General features: G+C 41.2%; 1 protein-coding gene across 9 annotated transcripts in view; it reads right to left on the bottom strand.

Annotated features, from left to right (window-relative positions):
- Positions 1 to 22,990, bottom strand: part of RBFOX1 (RNA binding fox-1 homolog 1) — a 2,538,143-nt gene extending 2,515,153 nt beyond the window's left edge. For all 9 annotated transcript variants that reach the window (XM_030577473.1, XM_030577470.1, XM_030577474.1 and 6 more), the window contains exon 1: positions 22,686 to 22,990. In XM_030577473.1, coding sequence (XP_030433333.1) covers positions 22,686 to 22,907 — 222 coding nt within the window. In that variant the 5' untranslated portion in view covers positions 22,908 to 22,990. The remainder of the gene's footprint in view (positions 1 to 22,685) is intronic.
- Positions 22,991 to 23,470: the final 480 nt, after the last annotated feature.

The raw sequence follows: 23,470 nt of genomic DNA, 5'->3' as shown, positions 1-23,470 counted from the left end.
GCTCAGGAATAAATCAAAGCATGAACCAAACTATTAAGAATGGACTACATACATTTGCCAAGGAAAAGGCAAACATTGTTAGAGAAGAACTCCTGTGGACAGCAGAAGGGGATATGAATTTTAAAGAAGGATGGCTGGGTTACTCATGGACAAAAAGTCAAGCAGCCTGCTCAATTCAGGCTTCATTCTTCACTAGTATTTTGTGGGAGAGAGTACTCTTAAATAAAACAGAGCTCCCCCACCTAAGGTCTTGGATTGCAGGTCAAATGGGATCTGCTTCTGAATAAGCTCACTTGGGAAGAAGGAGATCCTTCCATGACATAAAATCTTTTTTACTTTAAAAAAAAGAGACTACGATAGTGTCAATGTTACGGTGTCTTTTTTTAAAATAAAAATATTTGTTTGGGTTGCACAAATGCCAGCATTGCTATTGCCCAAAGAGATATCATTACATTCCATGTATGAAAGACTCAGTAGGTTAACAGCCCGCAGAAAAATAATTTTCTTTCTCATCCAGAAAAGGAAGAGTGCATAATATCCTAAAGCCTTTCTATTGCTGTCAACCAGCAAGACACGCTTAATATTAGCATCTGTGAAAGTGTGATTAGAGAGATCCTTTGCCAGCAATGACAACTGGTTAGCCGTGCATCTGAGCAGTGCAGTCTTTTATTCATTCAAGTCAGTGGTCCAAAGCAATGTAGTTCATATTCTCAGAGGGTCTGTATGGCGTCTCTAAAGTTGTCATGTATTTGAGAGATGCAGTGGGCTCTTGTCCAAAGAAGAGCTGTATTAGGTGCATTTTCTAACTCTCAATACATTTTCCATCAGCTATTTTGATGCTTTGTATTATTTTTAATATCAAAAAGGTCTTCATCACCCCAGCTAATGTTATTTGTGATTATTTTCACTCTGTGTTTGTATGCTAGCTCCCAACAGAAAAGTTCAATATTCACTGGAAAGCGTTAAATGTAAAAAATTGATTCATTTTACAACAAATCCATTTGATGCTCAAAGAATACAGAGCATTCCTATGGAAGTGTTTGATAGTTCAACATATCTTTACCCTTGAGCTGTTGCAGAAAATATTTCCACTTCAGGTGGTTTTCCAATGGCCCAAGTCATTCTGATTTTAGAGAACACAAAATTAGGGCTATTAAAGGGGCTGCTTTTTTTTTTAAAAAAAAAAAGTTATTTATTTGAACATCTCGTCTCACTAAATACTCTTAAAATCTCATATTTCTAGATATTCAGAGTGATTCCTCCATGAAGAACTTGGATTGAACAAACAACTTGTTTTATTCTTATCAACTTTTAACATAAATCTGACACACCTTCCAGGGATACTTGAAACAACTTTCAAAATTTGGTTCTAACTAAGCTGGACCAACTAGTTACTAAATAACCAATACACCAGAAAATAGAGAGTTGCAGAAGTCAGTCATATTTAGATCCATCAATAATAAATGTAGACCATTAAAAAGCAGTTCTATATTACCCATCATCTCTTAGTACTGAGAAGCAGGACAGTCAAGTGCGAAGTCTAGAACTCAGGAGACCTAGGCTCTATTCCTGTCTTAACCAGTGACCACCTGTGTGACATAGGGTAAGTCACTTCACATCTCTGAGCCCCTGTTTCCCCTTTATTAAGTCTATAAGCTTCTCAAGACAGGGATTGCCTCATATTGTGTGCTTGTGCAATGCCAAGCACAATGAGGCCCTGATCTTTGTGTGAGCATCTAGACTCAACTGTAATACAAACAAACGTTAATTATTGTGATCACCATTACAGTCAACATTTACCTATTATGATGACACATTGGAATATGAGATGGAATAGGAAATAACTGAGATCTCAGACTTCACTCTGGGTAAAAGCTGCGCTTTTAGTGGCTACCACTGTATCAGAATCTAGCTGAAATATAGGGTCCTATGTTACCATTCAATTAGGAAAAAACCCTAGAAGGAGCCTACTAGCTTTATATGAATTAGTCAGAATCGTCATGGCACAGGCATTTTTATAGCTCTGCATGTTTAAATACAGTGGGTTGAGGGGGTTGTGTTTCCAATAACTCAAGTAGTATTATTCAGAGGGTGAACCTTGAGAATTTCTTCAGACAACTAGTCCACTGGCCACAAAGTCTTACTTCCTTTGCTATATCTATCTCATCTATAAGCAAAGAGACCTTCTTACTAGATTTGTGTTCAACTTGGCATTCATACACCTTTCAAGTGGTACATTTCTCTTCCACAGGAACTAGCATCAGGTATTTCACGTTACTATCTGCCACCGGCAAGGTAACTGACATGTCCTCTCCTGCCACTTCTCACTGATGTGCAAAATCTTAAATGACCTTTAGCAACTAACTTCCATTATAACTAATTGAAAAATTACTCAGTTGACTACAGCTTTACAATCAATCAATGATCAGTGACATTGTGTTCAACCACTCTATTGCTGTATTTTGTTATACCAAAGGACCTGCAAATTCCCTGCCTGCAAACTGTATGCTTTATGAATGTAGAGGAATGAAGTTCGTGTTAGTAATACTTTGGATGATACATAGGAAGATAGCAGAGAAGCCTGTAAGAATAATAAGCAAAATGAATTATTTAGGATTCCTAAAGCGGTGAAATGATTTAACTGCAGAATACCTCCCAAGGCAAGGGGTGGAAGCCTCATTGTTTGGAATATTTAAAATCAAAGTGGACAAAGGCCTAGAAAACATTCTGTAGGGGGATTTGACCCTAGCAAACTAGGTGCCAGACAAGGCCCCTAGGCCTCAGTTGTACGATGACAGATACATAGCTGAAACCAGTCTGGCTTACTTGTGTGTTAGTATTGTTGAAATAGAGTTAAGTTTATAAGAATGTGTTTAGACTTTAATACATGGAGCACTTCTAGAATGCTGCATCATCTCACCTATAACATCTGCACTTCATGTTATAAGGTAATAATAAGTCTTTGCATTGTAAACCTCTGTAATTGTGTAAGTCAAACAGGAAAGCAGTGTTAAATAATGTCAAATATTAGCTTCCTACAGAAGGTGTTAGGCCCTCCCCACCATGGCGGCTCATTGAAACCAAACAAGCCACTGTGAAACATCAAAGAACAAAGACTTTGTGAATTGCATTGCTTCCCTCTCCTCCCACAAGAGAAGACAGGCACGTTAACTCATCCCATCATCTTGAACTCAGGGATTTGTATTCTCTTCCCCTAGGGTGACCAGATGTCCTGATTTTATAGGGACAGTCCTCATTTTTGGGTCTCTCTCTTATATAGGCTCCTATTACCCTCCATCCCCATCATGATTTTTCACATTTGCTATCTGGTCACCCTATCTTCCCCCTAAAGGAGAAGCTGTATCTCTATGCTGCTTGGACATTGGAAGGCAAGGAATCCCCAAACTGCTTAGCCTGGGTTAGCCCTAAAGGTCATATAGAGCTTCTATATTACAGCAGCTTCTGTCACCTTTCGGTACCTAAGATTGCAAGTCTGTGTGTGTGTGTGTGTGTGTGTGTGTGTGTGTGTGTGTGTGTTTACTTGCTACTAGTGTTTATTTTATGCAAGATCCAGAGTGCCATTGACCTAGGGTAAGTGACCAGTCCTTTGGGACTGGAAGTAACCTGAATATTATTGTGATTTTTGGTGTAAGAGACCATCTATCACAAAGGTAGGCTTACCTGGTGGCAAGAGAGACCAGAGTACCCAAGAGGCCTGTCTGTGACTGTACGGTTAGGCTGTTATAGTGCCTGAGGAGTTTACAACTGAGACTTGGTTGGTGAATTCTAAGTATAGAACTCACAGCCAATTTGGGTTTTGCGCTCTGCTTCTTAGCAGTCTGCCCTGAGGTTAGCATCATGTTCCTGAGCCACTCCAAACAGCTTGATGGGAGACAATTCTGTGCATGCTGCTGGACTGACTGGATGATGAATTAGTTATATTCCCTGGAATACCAGTGGTGTGCACTGAGCTTCTTAGCAGATTGCACAAAGCAGCAATGGGACAGGGATTATGAAGCAGTTCATGAGATTTTTTTTTTTTTGCAGCAGTCCATACAGTAGAAGAGTTGGTGAACCCTGGACCTACTTAAGTGTATTTCTGTCTGTACCTCACATGTCTCCATTCCTCTTTGTTTTATCAAAGAATCAGGCCTAGGACTACAGATGTCCCAATATTAACTTTTCTTGCTCAAATATTAGAAAAAATAAACTTTTGCAAGCCACAAACATTTGAAATAAGAGTGTCTTCTTCATAGACACTGGGGGTTACGATGACACAACACACGCTATCTCAGGGTAGAGAGAGATGGTCCAGTAACTGAGGGAAGACACACACACAAATCCTTTCAGATACACCTCAAAAACTTCTACTCTGTGGGACAGGACAGTGTATTCCTCTCTTCTGGACAAATATTTAATGGATTTTGGCAGTTACTTCAAAGTAATATTAAAGTAACGTGTCTCCAATGTTCACTAGAGACAGCAATACTCTGCAATTCTCCATAGTTGTTAACTGGGCCAGCTCCAGGGTTTTTGCTGCCTCAAGCAGCAAAAATAAAAATTAAAATAATAAAAAAAGCCGCAATTGCAATCAGCTCTACCACCGCCGCTTCAGTCTTTGGCAGCAATTCAGCGGCTGGTCCTTTGCTCTGAGAGGGAGTGAGAGACCCACCGCCAGATTGCCACCAAACACCCGGACTTGCCGACCTAAGCAGCTGCTTGCTGGGCTGGTGCGTGAAACTGTCCCTGGTTGTTAATGAGAGTTAAAGTTTCCCTCATACTGAGGCACTAGACTCTGATCTTAATTACACCTAATTAAGAAGGCAGTAAATCCATTGAAGTAAATGGAATCTCACCAGTCAACGAGACCAGAATCAGACCCAAGGGAAGCGTTTTGCTTTTTTTACTGTGTACTGTGCATTTATCACCTGCCATCTAGTGATCTGTTTAAGTAACTACAGGGAAATGTTCAAGTGAGGTCGTCATCGCTAAGGGCCCAGTTCTGCTGCCCTGAACTTATCCTGCAGTTAGTTTTGTTCATATCACAACGGCGCTATCACATAAGTAAAGGTAACAGAATTTGGCCAAAAAGGAAGTAACATGGGCAAGTACAGTTAGTTTTGCTCCTACGACGAATGATCCAAAGCCAATTGACATCATTTCCATTGAGCTTTGGATCAGACCCATAGTGCTAGCCAAGTTTTGTAAAATATTTTCCAAGAGCATTCCTCGACACACTGTTCTGGAAAATTTTCCTGAGCTGCAAGATGGTCTGTCAGAATAGAAAATCAACTTGAAAACAATTGTTTGTTTGCTAAGAGGTCCTATTTCTAGGATTGTTTTAATGATCCCGATGGAGATAAAAAAAATTGTTTCTTTGCATCAAGAAGTCTCTCTCTCAGGCTATGAGAGCCCTGATTCTGTTCTGAAAACTCAGTCATCATTACTATAACAAAAACGCTAATTCCAGCAAATATATCAGCTATGTGTCAACAAAAGCACACCTGCAACAGCCAGTAACTAATATATTAAATTCCCCCTCTTCTGCAGCTTTGGCATTCTGCCCCTAAAGCCTGCAAAAGTACATTAGCTTATAACATGCTTGGAAAAGCAAGGCATTTGGAGTTATTTCAGGCCTGCAGAACCCTAATGGAGAATCTCCAGTCAGCAGTTCCCCTTCCTACAAATTAAGAGAAAAGACTCGGGAGCCTCCATCGACACAAATTGCAACAGTATGGTATGAAGGGAAAGGTGGTCTTTCTAGCAGGGCTATTCTAAGCTGTTTAGGCGCTTGGTAGGTGAAAACCAGTATCTTAAATTTGACTTGGAAGCCATTAGGGAGCCTCTCCTAAATGTGAAATATCAGACTACTGCTTTCGTTTTTGACACTCCCTGTAATAAGCTTCACTTCTTCAGTGCCCACAAAGGCAAAGCACTATCATAACACGCTGTATTCTCCCTCTGCCAATATTAATTTTTTTTATAATGTCAATAGGTTAAGGTGACTCCAGTTATTTTATTCCCCCCTCCTTTATTATGAGAAAAAACAAACTACACTAAGAGTAATGTCTTACCTATTACAGTGTACTGAACTCCAAGTACAACACAATGCAATTTACTTTTATATTGTGTCCTTCAGCATCACTAAGCACATTGCAGAGTCAGTCAGTCAGAGTACATAAAATTGAAATGGGAACCTCACTTAGGGTGGGGAAGAATATACAACTGTGTGGGTTGCTATACCGACATATTACATTGCACCAGGGCCAGCTCCAGGCCATAGCGTGATAAGCATGTGCTTGGGGCGGCTCGCCGTGGGGGGCGCTCTGCCGGTTGCTGGGAGGGCGGCAGGTGGCTCCGGTGGACCTGCCACAGGTGTTTCTGTGGAGGGTCTGATGGTCCCGCAGCTCCGGTGGACCTCCTGCAGACACGCCTGCGGCGGCTCCACCAGAGCCACGGGACCATCAGACCCTCCACAGAAACACCTGTGGCAGGTCCACCGGAGCCGCAGGACCAGCTGACTGTCCGCAGAAACGCTTGCGGGAGGTCCACCGGAGCCGCGGGACCAGCGAGCAGCAGAGTGCCCCCCACGGCGTGCCGCCGTGCTTGGGGTGGTGAAATTGCTAGAGCCGGCCCTGCATTGCACTATTATTGTATATAGTACCACCTTCCCCCACTCCCCTCATTGGTGGATAGTTTTAACCAGGGGTTCTCAAACTTCATTGCACTGCGGCCCACTTCTGAGAACAAAAATTACTACATGACCCCGGGGCGGGGGGGAAATGAAGCCTGAGCCTGCTTGAGCCCCACTGTCCCAGGTGGAGGGGCCAAAGCCCAAGGGCTTCAGCCCCCGGCAGGGGGCCTGTAACCTGATCCCCACCACCCAGGGCTTAAGCCCTCGGGCTTTGGCTTCGGCTTTGGCCCCAGACAGTGGGGCTCGGGCTTTGGATTCAGCTCTAGGCCCCAGGAAGTTTAAGCCAGCCCTGGTGACCCCATTAAAATGGGGTTGCAACCCACTTTGAGGTCCCGACCCACACTTGAGAACCACTGGTTTTAACTATTAAAGCATGAGATAGCTGCTGAAGGACATAATGCTGCTGAAGTCATGGACACTGTGTATTAATTATATCTGCTGCAACCTTGATTAACGTGTCACAAAATAGCACTGTCCCACTAGGAAAAATACCTTATTCTTTCCAAAGTGCCACAAAAGCTTAGTTTAACATGAGCTTTTAATGACTGTCAGTAACTTTTTGTTATGGTGCACTAAAATCCCAAATACCTGCCCTGCTTTGGCAACACTAAATGCCAAGAGAGCAGGGAGACACCTTCATAATTTATTAGGAAAAAAGCTTCTAATGAGTGGGGCTCTGAGTATTTGCGAATGCATTATATAAGATGTTACTTTTATCCCTAAGCTAGACAGAGAGTATCATGAGGCAAAATAATTTCACTTGATATAAACAATACAAGAGCTACTCATCCAAGCAGCTGATTACTCCACACTCTTAAAATCCATTTGCAAGGGTTTCTCTGCAGCGCAGAAAGTGAAAGCACCTTCAGCATATACAAAGGTGAGTAACCTTCTATTCTGCCTTACTTACCCCTGTTTTCCTCCTAGGCAGTTTACCAAACAGTGAATTCTCTAATTGCATCTGAGCTCATTGGACAAACCTCTTCTTGCAACCTAAAACACTCCCATGTTTCCATGGTGTACTCAAGATTCAAACCCTGCGTTTGGCTTCTTGTAGCCTTGAGAGATCGTTTCTGGCTACCGAAGTAAACAGCTAAACCATGGCATTCTTTAGCTTATGCTGACAATAACCCAGCCTGGTGCTTTCTGTTAACTATGGCAAGTTCACTTGTGTTAGCTCCTTCTAGCAAGAAATCAACGCACTCATAATCAATAAGGCACCATAAAAACTACCTGTGACCCAGCCAGGGGCTCAGAAAGAAACTACTCTTCCCAACAGAGCATGGCTATCTGAACAGGTGCTCACACAAATCTGCATTATTTGTTAGCAAGGTTTGCTTTCAAACACTTTGAATATTTAGCCCAAAGGATCCATCCAACTGGATTGTTTGTCTACGGAGCCACCTTGCCGTCCCAATTAAAGACATGTTAAAAATACAAGGTCATCTATCTCCCTTGTTTCTAAAGTAGCTTTTTCTGAGACTAAAATAAATCCATTTAGAAAATACTTCCTGGAGCTAGGTTTTTTGTTTGGCTGTTTTTTTTCAGATGCCATTAGCCTCTGTTCCAAGTGCAGCAACGCGTTCAATTTAATTAGGATTTGTTTGTTTTGAATCACATTCCTATATCAGTACTTTTTTAAAGCTGTTTCAAACCCCTAAGGGTGGCTCTGTCATCCTAAAAAATGTTACTATTTTACATTCAAGGAGCATAAAGGCTGAAAGAGACAGGGTTAAAGGTGTACATTTAGGCACCTGAACTGAATCTCAGTATGAAATCCAGTAATGTACCTATCAGGGAGACGTCAGTTTTCCCATCTAACCAGGTACAGTAGATTAAGATCATTCTCTTAATAATAAAGCAAGCAGTTTTCTCCTGGGGACTGAAGAGAAGAATGATATCCATCAGGCTCTCTTTCCCTCTGCAAATGGAAAGATATTACCTGCTAAGGGCAAAGATAGCTTTTCATGAAGCTACAGGACTAGTATTCAGAAGAGATAGGGGATGTATTTCTAGCTCTGCCACTGACTACATGTGTTACCTGCAGTAAGCACTTGGGTCAAAATTTACAAAAGCATGCACTGACTATCCGAGATACCTTGGGGGACTATCTGAGATACCAGAGCTGAGCCTCTGCAGTTTCTGTTCAATAACTTTCTGAAGAAAGCGGAGATCCTTGGGTGGAAGGCATAGATATACATCTTGCCTATTACTATACTGCCATTCCCATTGTGAAGCCAATAGCCAGATACAAAGATATTGATACAGGGTTATTCATTAAGGGCCTGATCCAAATACACATGGAAGTCAATGAAAGCCTCATGCGTAGCGTTGGCATCCTTGTCATTCTATACATCCCTCTGAACTAGCCTCCTTGAAGCTAAAAGCTCTCTTCTCCAGTTGAATATCATTTGCTACATTCTATAAAAGGGCAACAGGTATTTGTAACCAATATTTTATGTTTGTTCATTTTATTTTTCCAGATATTTTACATTTCTAAGGGAAAAAATAGGATTTGATATGTGACCAGTTAATTTCCCAGCACTTTAACAAAACTGTAACTGCAATCTTGAAACCTACCTTTCTGATAGATCAGTCAGTATCAAAAGGACACTGAAAAAATTGTCTCCAGATATATTCATGTATTGCAAAGTATTCCATTTTATCTCCAGTGCATTTGCAAATCTTGCAGTGAGCCAGAAAATGATTTGTAACCATCTGCATAACGTTTGCAGTTTAGTCTAGCTCATCTGCTGTCTTTTGGAAACGGTTATTGAAAACGGCAATTTTCATAAATGTTTGGAAACGGATATGAAGGAAACTGGCCATGAAATCCTTTTGGAAGTGCCTCTAAGGTGTTTGCAGTTAAATGATATTGCAGTGCATCAGCGGACCATTTACCGTGTTGTCAAAATCTACAGGCAGTTCAGTAGGCAGGGTATAGCAGAGATAGCGATGCCTTTTATTAGACCAACAATTTATAATATACAAGCTTTCAAGGGCCAAAAGGTCCTTTCCTATCAGGTTTTGGAAGTTCACACAATGTCTAAATACAAAATCGGCTATTTACCAGGCCTGCTTTTTCTGAAGACCAATTATGGCAACAAACACTCCCGGCAATGCCATTTAAGTGCATTTAATGGCTGTCAAAAAGAGCAGATCATCTGATAGCATATAAAATGCTAACTTCAAGATATCTAGGCTGTAGTCCATGAACTGCATGGTTTCTGGATACATCACTGTGAGCTAAAAAGCAGTTGCATGGATCAAATGGCAAACATAGGACCCTTGCTTAGATCTAATAGCAACTGAAAATATGTTCATGAAACTACAGGGGAAATGCAGCATTAAGGGTCTTTGTATTAGATGTTTCACTTCAATGCAGACATGTTGCATTTGGGTGCATAACTCCCCCAGGTTTCTTAGCCTACATTTATACATCTTCTCAATATTTGGTGGCACCAAGATGCAGTCTGTGTAGTGGCCATATCTTACATATTAAAATACACTTGATTTCTATGGCACCTCCAAGAGAGAACATTAACTCCAAGTCCATACACAAACAGCACTATCATTGAAAAAGCACAACTGTGGCAAGAATTTTAAAAGTTATTTTAAATGTTAATGCTATTTTTTTCAACTGACCAAAAAAAAACAAACATCCTTTTTTTTTCTTTCCTTATGTCCACAGTTGACCTCCTCCACTTCGGGACCACACAGTAGGCATTAGGGGCCAGGTTTTTAGGGATTTTGTTATAAGCTGGGTGAAACCTCCTTATTAATAGAGCTAAAACCTCATTCAACCTGATGTATGAGCAGGGCATTCAGTTAAGAGAGGTTGTAAGAATGTCTTAAGGGGCTACACCTAAAACAAGGTCTACTAGAATCTGCCCAGAAACTAGCATCAGGTAGGCACAGAGTTCCACTGGTTATTGTGACATGGTGTGGGAGAGGGAGAGAAAAACTGAGCACAGGACAAGAGAGGGAGCAGCAGAGGAAAAAAGCAAGAAAGCTAAGCAGTAGCCTACGAGCATAGTGTGATCCTGGAAAAAGCTAGAGATTGCTTTGGGGTCTCTGATGAATAAAGACATTGGGCACTAAGAAACAGTTCCTTTTGTTCTTGATTCCTCCTGCATTCAGAGAAGCAGGACTTGCTACATTCCTTGTACATAAATAAGATTGCAGCAAAGAAAATACCAAACTCCATTAATTTCCACTTCCAACTGGAACATCGCCAAGGCCCTGAAGTCTGACCAGCTGTTTGGATTGAAAAGGGGCAACAGTATTTAGGCACCAAGTGGGATTTTCCAAAGCATCAAGGTATCTAATATGTAATATCCAATGAGTTTTAGGCACCTACATTCTTTTGAAAATCCCACTAAGTGTCTAAGTATCTTTAAAAAATCTGGCCCTAGGTGTCTAGGACTTCACCCTTTCAGTTTAGCAGGGAAGTCTTTCAGCCCATAAACATAGTCCTACAATGCCAAAGCCATCCTCACATGAAGCCTTGAAGCCTAATACAGTGACTGGAAAGACTCTCATTGACTTCAACAGGTTTTGGATCAGGCCCTTAAAGACTGGCAGATAAAATACTTCCTGTTAAATATGCTACACTGTTTTCATGGCCTGCCAAACAAGCAGAGGCGCAGCTTATTACATAAAAACACTAATTCTGCACGCAAGTCTTTGTTATGTATATGGCATGGACAGTAGATTCCTTAGGTATTTGATCCTTGGACAGCACTGCGAGAAAGGGAAAGCAATGAAAAAAACTTGTGAAAATAAGAAGGCTGTGACTTGATGAGTGGTTATAAGTTTTATTGTGCAGTGTCCTCTATTTGTCTCCTGACCAATTGCTGAAAATTCTCTTTTCTTTCTCTTGCCCTTCAGTTGTACTATCTTCTGCAGTTTCAGAATACACTGAGAACTCAAAAATCAGTCCAGTTTTTGCAAATTGCTTGCAAACAGTTCTTTGCTAAAATGTGAATTTTTGAATGTTCCAGCAGTAAAATTGCTGTGTTTGTTTGTGACGTTTTACAAGCATGTAAATAGACAAAGTGAAATTGCTGAAAACCTGACTAAATATTTTCTCCAATTTCACACAAGCCTAAAGTAGTTATGCATTTTCAATTGAATCCTATAGGACACTTCATATAAGCCTAAAGGAATGTTACTAATTTCCAAAGCACATTTCCATAAAGATATGGATGTTTCCTTGGTGCATATCAAAGGGTGTGCTGTGTTTTGTGGGGGCTTGATGCAACAACCACCAAATTCTCTGCTAGAACATCTAAGGGTTTGTCTATACTTAAAATGCTACCACAGCATTGTACTACTGTAGCACTTCAGTGTAGACACTACCTATGCCAACAGGAGGATTTCTCCCTTCGCTGTAGGTAATCCACCTCCACAAGAGGCAGTAGCTAGGCTGATGGAAGAATTCTTCCATCGACCTGATGCTGTCTACATGATGATTTAAGTTGGCTTAACAATACTGCTCAGAGGTGTGCATTTCACATCCCTACAAACATAGTAAAACCCACCTAATTTTCTAGCATAGACCAGGCCTAAGTACTGTTCAATGGAGGGATTCTTTCCATCAACCCCTTTTGCCTGTTCCTTGTGCTGCCCAATGACATGTCTGCCACCGCACTTGTTCTGGCTTCATTTTTAGCACACATCCCAGATACTTGCATCTTTTCTTCTGGATAATTTTGGAGGTAAGGAATTGTTGAATGCAAATGTAAAGATGCATCAGAAATTCATTCCATTTAATATCTGAGGCACAGGATGCTGAGAACCATTGAACCCAACTGTAAACCCTGTATATGATGGAAGCCACTTCAAGCCAGGGGGTGTGGGAGTACCTCCAGTACCCCTAGTTCCTGCACCTATGGTGAGGCATTTGCTTTCAGAGGCATTTAGTGTGTATCTTTGGTTGATTTTCAGCTGGTGAGTGCAGCTGCTCCTTTTCCTTCTAGACATCCCCATTGGCTTGTACATAACTGACAAGCTATGTCAATTGACTCACCTCTTGTCTTCCTTTGCCTACTATATAATGCTTGATCTGGGAGTTGCTGGGGTTGTCACTAGATTTGTGGGGTTTTTCCCCTTAGAATTGACTGTGAATGCTGCCTTCTTTCAATCTTTACTTGCAGGTTGGTTTAGCTATGCCATCAGCAAAATCTAGATCTAGTGTACTGTTACGTCATACAATCCCTGTGTTGTATCAGTCTACACTTTTTCTCAAGTCAATGGCAATGCCAAACAGTAGAGGTGACAGAATGCCCATTACTCTCTCTGGAGATTCCCCCCCCCCCCCCGTTAAGGTTAAACAAACAAGGAAAGATCTTAACTGGCCCTCTGACTAAGCTTGCCAGTTAGAACATTGTTGAGCTGATAAAATGTTCCAGTTTTTTTGGTGATGATATCCATATATTTCCTCTTGTCTCTTCTCTCACTGCATTGTCCTTTGTTTTATATAGATTTTTTGCTCCTTCTCTGAAAGTGCTTTTCAGGACTTAAAATTTGCTTTGGCAGATTTCCTTTCTATTTGGAACATTACCTTGAGAGATGATCTCCTGCATTGTTTCCTATTTGAGATCTTCATACTTTACATTTGTGTGGCCATCTCAAAATTTCTGACTGGTCCTAGGATTTCCCTGTGACTTCACTGCATAGATGTCTGGTGTAGATGGCAACCTTCTTTCTCCTTCCCATCAGCCTTTTGTATTACTACAATGTCCTTTAAATTGTCCTGCATGATGACCCAGTTAATATTCAAGGAGCAATCTTAACTTCTGAGGTTACCTGTCTTATGCACTTGATATGTCAACCTTACTGTTACATTCTGGTAACAAGTTCCTGTATTTCACGTCAGTCTTTTTTTTTTTTTTTTTAAAACAAGGACATAGATCTATTCAACATATCTTGTAAGCTGGCAGCTCTCTGCTGAGGAGCATGTAAGCTCTACAAAGGGCCCCTCGGTTGATCATAAGAGTCCTTTATAAATTAAATTTCAAAGTCAGTTAAGCCTGCTCAGTTTGTACACCTAGCTATCTTTGTCAGTGGAGCAGGACTAGTAAAAAATTCTAATATGCCTGTAGAGAAAAACAAAATCACTCTCTTTAAATGCCTATAAATGTAAGTCTACTGGCTTTTTAAGTCTCAGTGAGGTCTAACAAAGAAGCCCAGGTGAAGTTTCTAGCTAGCCAAAACAAGCAAGTTTCTCTCAGTCCTATATAATTCTAATTTAAGCAAATGTGAATAGTTGGTCTTTTTGTCCCCCACTCTGATCTTGTCATCAATGGTATTTGCAGACACTTATCACCTTGGCCTGTAACTGCCAGTATGGATAGAGTGGAAATGTGCCAGAAGTAAACTTATTTGAGTTTTGCATGGCAGGTGAGAGACTGGAGAAATATGGATACATCTGTAAAAATTTTAGCACAAAAACTGAGTTGTTTCAAATTATTTTTGTCTGGCTGTTGTACCTTAGCTTCAAAGTAAATGGCACTGCAAAATGTAAAATAGGACAGCAAGATTTATTAGACTGTGGAGCAACCTCCCAAGGGAAGTAGTGAAAGCTCCGTCTTTTGGTATTTTTAAAATCAGACTAGACAACATACAGGAAAATGTACTTATAGGGAACCAGCCTTCATTAGCTAGGAGATGGTCTGGCTGATTTATTAAGATCCTTCCCATCTCTAACCACTGCAATGCCTTCTCAAAAGAATATTCACAAACACAATCCAGGGCACTTCCAAAAACATATATTCTAATAACTAAACTGAATAACAGTTCCTAAACTAAACCTATTCTGTATGACAAAGCTGCATTAACACCACATCAAAGTTGTATGGATAGGCTCTCAAAAGTCTTAAATTGCCAAAGTTTAACACTGACTGCACAGCCTTAAATGACCTTTGCTGCATGCGTGTCATAAAGTAGTCTTGAATTATTGGACCACAAATGATTTCTCAAGTACAATCGTTCATTTCTCCTATCACCTGGGATACACATGTATCATCGTGTATGTTTATTTCATTTGTCCATACAAACACTATTTTCATAGTTTAATGGCCCACCATATCTTTACCATCTATCGCAGGTACTTATGTGGCATCAATTCATTTCTCAGGCTAAAGGCTTTTTGCATAGTTAAAATAGCACAGTCAGATCCAGGGCTTGATCCCAAGTCCTCAGGTCAACAGGGGTTGGGGGCACTAGTGCGGGGATGCCGGCAACTCAAGCGTCAGTACAGCACTTGCACAATGGGGCCTCAAGCTTGTCGGGGGTCTCTAGGTGCTATGGCAATACAAATAATAAATGGATAGATCCAACAAAGGATTTGTCCTTCACTGCCGTGCACCTGGCTGGCCCAAGACAAAGCTTTGGAAGCCCTGTTTGTTACTTATATACCTCTCCCCTGCAGTTACCATAGTATCTGAGCGTCTCATAACCTAATGTGTTTATCTGCACCATTCCCCTGGGAGGTAAGGAAGTGCTGTTACCCCAGTTTTACAGATGGGGAACTGAAGCACAGCCAGCCTAAGTGATTTGACTAAGGTCACACAGGAAGTCAGTGACAGAGCCAGCAACTGAACTCAGATATTCCAAGCCCCAGGCTAGTACTGTAACCACTAAAGCATCCTTCCTCGCCTGCTGACAGACTTCTTGTATGATAAGCTTTCTTCTCTCTAATAATTTTGTCAGCACTCATGCAGTGAGCACAGTTTCTTTTGAATTGGCTTCCTTCAGCGGCAACTGAAAAGCCAAACCAGCTACAAATGTAACACTCAGTTACGTCCTATGCAACCAGGTATGGGAATAAGGCCCTCCTGCACTTGTCCAACCACTGCATAGGACTCACCCAGATTGGGGCTATACCTAAGTGTGAAGGAGAGCAGGGTCTGTATACACGATATTAAAGTAAATGGGTGTGAAGAGGGCAGGAAGTGGACCGAGCCTTTACACCAACTCCCCTACCAGGCAGCAGGAGGGGGAAGGTGTGGGAAGTGTGCTAAAACCCAAAGAGAGGTTAAATCAGTTACTTCCCCTGCACAGGAGCAAGGAGGAAGAATGGTGATACTCAGAAAAACAATTCCTCTTGGGACAGCACAGATATACACCACCTCTCCCACTGATCAGGGCCTTCAGTTTTGCAGCACAGATCTGTAATTTAGGAGACTGCTAACTTTGCTGACAGGTGAAGTGGATTATCTTTGCCAACCAGTTTGCACTGTTACTCTGCATTCAAGGCTGGCTTCTGCTTTTTTGCCACCCCAAGCGGCAAGGAAAAAAAAACAATTAAGCTGCAGCCAAATTGCCGCCAAAGGGAAAGAGAAGGAGTGAGGGACCTACCGCCGAATTGCTGCCGAAGACCCGAACGTGCCGCCTCAACAACGGACGGAGTGCCACCCCTTTCTATTGGCCGCCCCAGGCACCTGCTTCCTTCACTGGTGCCTGGAGCCAGCCCTGCCTGCATTGTACACTTCAGGTCTGATCCAAAGCTCACTTATGTCCAGGGACAGACACCCACTGATTAAAACAGGTTTTGGATCACATCCATAGGGGCAGATTTTCAGCCAATGTAAAATTGTTGCAGTTCCATGGACTTGCTACTGACATATGACAATATGACATTAGCTGAGAACTGACTCTTTCTCTAACATGCAGTACGTTGTGTAAGTAGAGTTTATGGTTCACAAGGTTGCATTCAAAATGAATATAGTGTTGTGCTGGTGATTGCACTGATCACAAACCTCTGAGAGTGGGTGTCAGAGTAAGTTCATCACAAGCCGCCTCATGTAGGATAAAAGAGATTGTCAACCCACCCAGGAGTTTTGGACTGACAAAGACAGAGAGATGTTGCCAACTATTGTTTGGGAAAGAGTATGTGCAGGCAGAGCCAGCTCCAGCGTTTTTGCCGCCTCAAGCAGCAGAAAAAAAAAAAGCCAGATCGGCGGCACTTTGGCGGCACCTCTACTGCCACTGCTTTCTTCCATTTTTCGGCAGAAATTGGGTGGCTGGTTCTTCCCTCCTAGAGGGACTGGGGACTCGTCGCCCAATTGCTGCCAAAGAGCCGGATGTGCTGCCCCTTCGCCATGGCCGCCCCAAGCACCTGCTTGCTGCGCTGGTGCCTGGAGCCAGCCCTGGTGCAGGTGTGTGTGTGCATGGCTCATGAAGAATGAAAAAACTCAAGTTTTCCATTTTTTCCAATGATCCTCCTCCCTACACCCCAAAAAAGTTAATGTAAAATGCAGCAAGAAAATTTAGCAGCTCTGTGAATCTCCATTGTATCTGTTAAGTTACACAGTGGTAAACTAGGCCCAGCATGTGATCATGCAATTAGAGATGGCATCATAGAATCATTAGGGTTGGAAGGGACCTCAGAAGGTCATCTTGTCCACTCCCCTGCTCAATGCAGGACCAATCCCCAACTAAATCCCCAAATGGCCCCCTCAAGGATTGAACTCATAACCCTGGGTTTAGCAGGTTGCAAACCACTGAGCTATCCCTCCCCCATCAAGATGCTTATGTCTATGGGGCAAGGGATAAGGCTGTGACATTCCCAGCTACACAGTTCCTAAAAGGCAACTGATCATGGCTCCCTCCTTTGCAACTGCTATAACCAAATATGAGCCTGGTAGGAAGAAAGGCAGATCCTTAGCTGATATTAATTGTCCTTGCTCCATTGAAGTCAGTGGAGGATCCACCCCAATATCTTTCCTTGCACAGAGCTGAGTCAGTCACCATATTCTCAGCTTCTCATTTTTGGAAAGTGTAGAATAACTTAGTCTAAGTTTCAGAAGGGGGGTTTCAAGTCAGTTTTAAGTTCAGATTGCAGGTGCCTGGTCCAAGTGTTGTAGGAAAGATGTGAGGAGTGTGCTTACTGTTATGTTTACATGGTTATAAAATAGGTGTTTAACATGGGAACAAAATGCCTTAGAAAGAGGACAGAAGATTACCAAAGGGAAAGCTTCAAAAGGTTCAGTTCAGCTAACCAATCAGAAGTTGTTAAAGCTTTGTTAAGCTATCTGAACCCCTGGCAAAAACAGGCTGAAAATATTGAGTATCAAGCTTTCTTGAGATTCCTTCTCAGACTAGAAATGCTGAAAAATAGTCTCTTTTGGCTGGTGTTTTTGGTATATCTAGGCAGGATCTGGAAATGCTGACATCGGCAAAAATGTGAATCATGAATGAAAAAGTTAAACATTTTTCCTCAGAAAGAAGTCTGTTGGGTAGATATGCTATACCAAAACACATGCACCAATCCTCCCCTTCGCCCCCCACCAGCATGCCATATCATTCACCTCAGCACTGTCTTGGATAGGATGGATGGGAAGATAAAAAGAGCTTTGCGGTAAGTATCTAACAATATCTGGAAAAACATAGCAGTTGTGAAAATTCCAGTACTTAGGAGCTTTCATTTGCACTCTTACACTTGTGCCCCTGTAGATGAGGAAGTATCTGAAGGATACTTGTAGCTGGGTGAACACTATAATAAATGATTGTACAGTAAAGTATTTGTTGGACTAAAACCAATGAATTTGGTTTGACTTATTAATGCTGCATTTTGCCCACTTTCTGCAAACAACTGGATGAACAAATTTTTGTTTGCAAGGATGACTGCAAGGAGAAGCGTTGTAAATACTTGGGTGAATATGCATTTGCATGTGTATTCCCACCAGAAGTATTCACTTGGCCATCTTGAGTGGGAAAATCATTCAGTCAAGGAGCAGAAATGTCCTGTAGGTGACTCATCGTGGTGCATATGGTACACTGTCTAAGCAATAATCTTGGTGAAGAGTTAGTCACTAATCAAAGATGGATGATTTCAGATAATAAATCAGTTCATACAAAACAGATCTCCTTGCAGCTAACACAATGAGAGAGAAATCCACCAGGTAGCACACCTCCTAAGTCCCACACAGGCCCTTGGGTTGCTCAGTTTTTGTGCTCACTTTATGCACAGCGATTAATTTCACCCTAATGGAACAAAGGGCTGCTACATTCATCTGATAGATTGTTGGCTGTATATGCCTTGCCTAACTCTGCGTGCAACCTTTCAACAATGACAAGGTAGAGACAAACCTACAGGAAAACGTGCATGGTGTGTCTAATCAAAATAACTTCAGGATGTTACACTTACTGCAATTCAGTTGCAGGTAATGCTATTACAGTAAAGATGAACTTACTCCAATACCTTTGAACAGATGTGTACAATGCTATTAAGCCTCTTTAAAGGCTTTTGTCACAATCCATTGGGATTATTCAATTTGTTCACTATGGAGAAATTACAAGCAAATAAAATGAGAACAGAAGAAAGAAAGTCTAGTGGATCTTGATAACAAGCCAAAATTAGCTGAAACACCCCAAAATAATGCCTATTCCCAGTAAAAGGGGGAAAAGAATAATTCCAAATCTCACCATGTGGTACCCACTGCCAAATGTAGGCTTTATCTTAATGGTGAACACAAAACAACTTTATCCAATAGAGCTAATAGCAAAACTGCCCATCTGCAACCAACTCATAGTTCTGAATAGCGGTGGCTCAAAGTACAATGCCAAATAAATACCCTCAAGCATTATTCACCATTTCACAAGCATAAAATACAGATGGTCTCTGCCATCTTCCATAATACAGGATTTCGTACCAAGTAAAACAATGAGCTAGATTTGATGACCCAGGTTGTCTTTTCTTCTAAATCCAAAGAATGACTGCTGAGTCAGACAAACAATAATGAAATAAGTAAAAAGAAATCGCACCCTTATTGTGCTGATTTTTTTCTACCAGTCCAATAAAGAGTCAAAGACTATAATTTTGTTAATGTACTTCTTTAAAATAGTAGCCATTATGGACTATTAGGGAATGTTCTTCCAGGGCAGGCATTGATTACCCATACTGCTAAGTCTATTAAAGCTTCTTCTAAACACTGAACTGAAGTCATTCCAATACGTCCTAAGGGGATGGAGTCTGTCTTTTCCCATGACTTGCTCCCTGCAAAAACGACAAACAACTAAGAACATCACAGTCACATGCAGTAATTGTTGGACAAGTTAAAATATAAAAATAAAAGGAGGTTCTGTTGGTAAGGGAGTGTAACATGTTCTCTACTGCATCAGTGCAATTTGCTTTTAACTGCACAAATCCCGGCAGGAGAAAGAAATGTAGTAGAACTTTTTGAATCAAAATGAAGCATGATGCTCTGATCCAAAGCCCACTGAAATCAATGGAAAGGATAGTGGGTTTTGAATCAGGCCCAAAACTTAATTAGTGAGGAAACGGCTTTGAAAAAGAAACAGGTGTGGAGCAATCACCATTCATCACACTAATATGTTTCTTTAGTATTTTTAACATACCCTTCTGGAAAAGATGGGTGGAATACAGCCCTGGAGCAGACACACACAAGTTCTATTACATTCTGTAGGATGCTTCACACAAAATGCATCAGAAGACTATTCATTTACATAGTAATTTTCCAGGAGGCTAAGGGAAGCTTATAGGAATAACAAAGCAGGAAACAGGAGTCAAGACTTCTTCCTATGTATGGGCACAATCCTAGCAATACTTGTGAGAAAGCATAGTGCTTACTTTCATAGCAACAGGTTAAGTTTACAAAAATGCTTATAGGCCAGATTTTTGGGAACCAGGCACTTCACTATCTTTACAAATCTAGCCCTAACTGACTTAAGAGACTAAGCCCCATTTTTAACAGTCATTTAGTCACGTAGGCTCCCAAGTCCCATTGGCTTTCATTAAGTCTTAGGCTCCTAAGTCACTTTTGAGAAACAAGGTGGGTGAAGTCATATTTTATTGGATTGACTTCTGTTAACAGATATGATAATATAAGATAAGACCTCACCCACCCTTGTCTCTAATATCCTGGGGCCAGCAGGATGATGGCTACAACATTGCACAACTCACTTTTGAAAATTTTACCCAAAGGCTCTGTGCACAGTAAGCATGGTGCTGGGTATTAAGGCCCAGTTTTTTTAATTTTATTTAAGTATTACTGCACTCAGCATTGCAATCTCTAACTGATTTAGGAACGTCAATATTTTCAAGAGGAATTTAGACAAGCCAAAATCCTATTGTAAGTCAATGGCATTTAGGCTCCTAAATTGGTTAGGCATTGCAACTTTGAGCACAGCAATATTAAGTGCCTGCAGGACTGGGTCCTGCATTATACAAGAAGAAAGCAGGCACAAATGAGAGAAACCTGTGTAGAATTAGAATCCAGCACTACCTAAACATGAAAATAAAGTCTCATTCAACTTCAGTTTAAAAGCCCACATACATTTATCCCTGGTTATTTAAAGGGTCAATAAGATTGTTTATTTGAGTAAGCTCATTACCTAAATTAAATTAATTTCACCTGTAGAGGCTCAGCACAGAACTAGTTTCCTCTTTTCCTTTCTGATAATTTAAAGAAGATACTCAAACTCAAGAGATAAGTAAGCTTCTCATTTTGTTTTGGTTGTATATGTTCAGCCATAAAAAGGGAAAGAGAGGACCTTTAAATAATTTTTTTTTCTCTGTGTTAATGTTCTAAGCAAATAGGTTTCATTAGCAAAAAATACATATCAGAAGAGGCTGTACTCTAGTGTGGTTTCAGTTAATGTTATTCTATAACATTATGAGCTCATAAAAACCCTCCTATGTTTTTTGTGTGTTTCTCCAAGAGTATCATGGATTTTGTCTAATGTACCGATCTCAGTATGTTACACATCTTCAGTTAGTTACCAAAATGACTAGAGAAATATAGTTTGGCAACACAACATTAAGCTTTTATGATGCACTGTAGTTACAGTACACAATCTTATACCATGATGCATCATAAGTACAGTTGCACAGCCTGATAAAATAAGGAGAATCTCACCTGTATAATCTGACATTATGCACATGTAGCTAGATTTTGAAAACCAGCTGTATATGATAAACTCTTGCATTTCAAGAAACAGATCTCCACCAGGATGAATCAGGCCAGCTACTCTGCCTTCAAAATTAGTGAGATTGTAAATCACACTGAAGTGTGGAGCAGTCAATTGATTCCTTTTTTGATGGAGAAGAGCATCTTAACTCAGGAAGGCAATGCCAGAAAGGAACACACTAGTAGGGAGAGAAGACTTCAAATGAAAACACCACAACAAACTTCCATCAAGCCAACTCTAGCTGCCCTGGAATCCCCATTGTGAAAGTGACTCAAATAGGAATCACCTTCACAAGGAAGCAGGTACAATGTATGCAAACTCTCCCTCCCTCCAAAAAACCTTTGCCTGACTTGATCACAGGAGAAAAAGCCTAAGCTGGTTGGGAATCCATCTGTCTTTTTTTATGAATACACTTTCTGCTATGTCTCAAACACCTGCTGTCAAGCATAGCAGCTGAACTAAATAGCCAGTCAGACAACACTGAAAAACTGAGATTCATATAAAGATCTGATATAGGCAGATCTAACAAGATGGGATTTTCTAACTGCAGTTTTTATGCAAAGCCTCAGCATGAATTTTTTCACCCTGACAAATTCTCAAGTACTGTCACTTAAACTAACCTATGCCCTTTGAGGTCCCTTTCCCACCCCGACTGTAAAACAACATTCCCCAAAATGACTACAGGTAACGTAAGTGCCTGGACTGATAACTTGAGATGCCCAAGTCAATTCAAAGACCTTCCCTTCCCCAGCTCTAAAGGGTATTAAGAAGCTGATAGCAGGTGTTAGCAGAGAATATCCTTTACAAAAATAATGTCAAATATTCCCAATCTGGACTAAAATACAAATTCTGGCACCCAAAGGAATCTAGCCAAGATATTAAATTAAATAGTTACTGTCTTCCACTCTCAGGGAGATGGGACGCTTTGTCAGGTTCCACCTACACTACTTGATACCCAGTTGAAATTATCTGTCACCCTGAAGTTGGCTAAGGCATCCTCACAGCTTCCCCAGTCCCCTTTCCAGCTCAAAGCCAGGAAAACAACCTCACTTACACTTTTGCCTTCACCACCTGCTTGGGGCGCAGGATCTTCTCTGTCCAAACATGGCATGATTTCTTCTGCTGCTTCTCCTTCCTTCCCACTGTTTCTTCCTTCATTCCCCAGCTTCAACCTCTTCCCCTCGGGTTGGGAATCATCCAGGTCATCCCTTCTCATCTTGCCATCTCTGCCTCGCTGCTTCACCACATCCTCTGGGCTGCCAGACAGATTAGACATTTTTAAAATTGCTGAGCACTTTTTTTATTTGGCCTGTTGAAGCTGCCTCTCTGGAGGAGCTGTGGCTTCTGAGAGCTCTGTGATGCGCTCTCGCTCTTCTTTTCAACATTTAACTAGGGTTTCAAAAGCCTTTATAGGATTTACACACGCCACTTCTATTTCTCTACCGCCCTCTGCTGGTTACTGGCCAGCACTATTCCCACAGAATATCCATTTCAACAGCATACTGCACACAAGCTTCTCTATTCCTCCATGTCCCTAATAAAAAGCAATAACCTCTCCTACGTTGGTTGCATGCACATTTCTCCTGCTGCTCACTTCGCCAAAATCCTTGTATTTATGCTTGCCCTGCTCCAAAGAAATTAACTTTCCTTAAAACACAGCACAGAGCTGTAGTCAACTGCACCTCTGTTTAGATCCAACTTAACCTCCATCTCAGAGGAATGCACTGCTTTAAAACACTAATATTGAAACAGAGCATGATTAATCATGAAAAGTAACTGTAGAATATTTAATACCAAGTAAAGTTCACTTCAACCTATCTCCCTTCAGGATTCTTTCCC

The sequence above is a fragment of the Gopherus evgoodei genome, chromosome 10 (assembly GCF_007399415.2).
Source record: "Gopherus evgoodei ecotype Sinaloan lineage chromosome 10, rGopEvg1_v1.p, whole genome shotgun sequence".
Classification (NCBI taxonomy): Eukaryota; Metazoa; Chordata; order Testudines; family Testudinidae; genus Gopherus; species Gopherus evgoodei.
The sequence above is the reverse complement of the archived record's forward strand: the minus strand, read 5'-3'. Positions and strand labels throughout refer to the sequence as shown.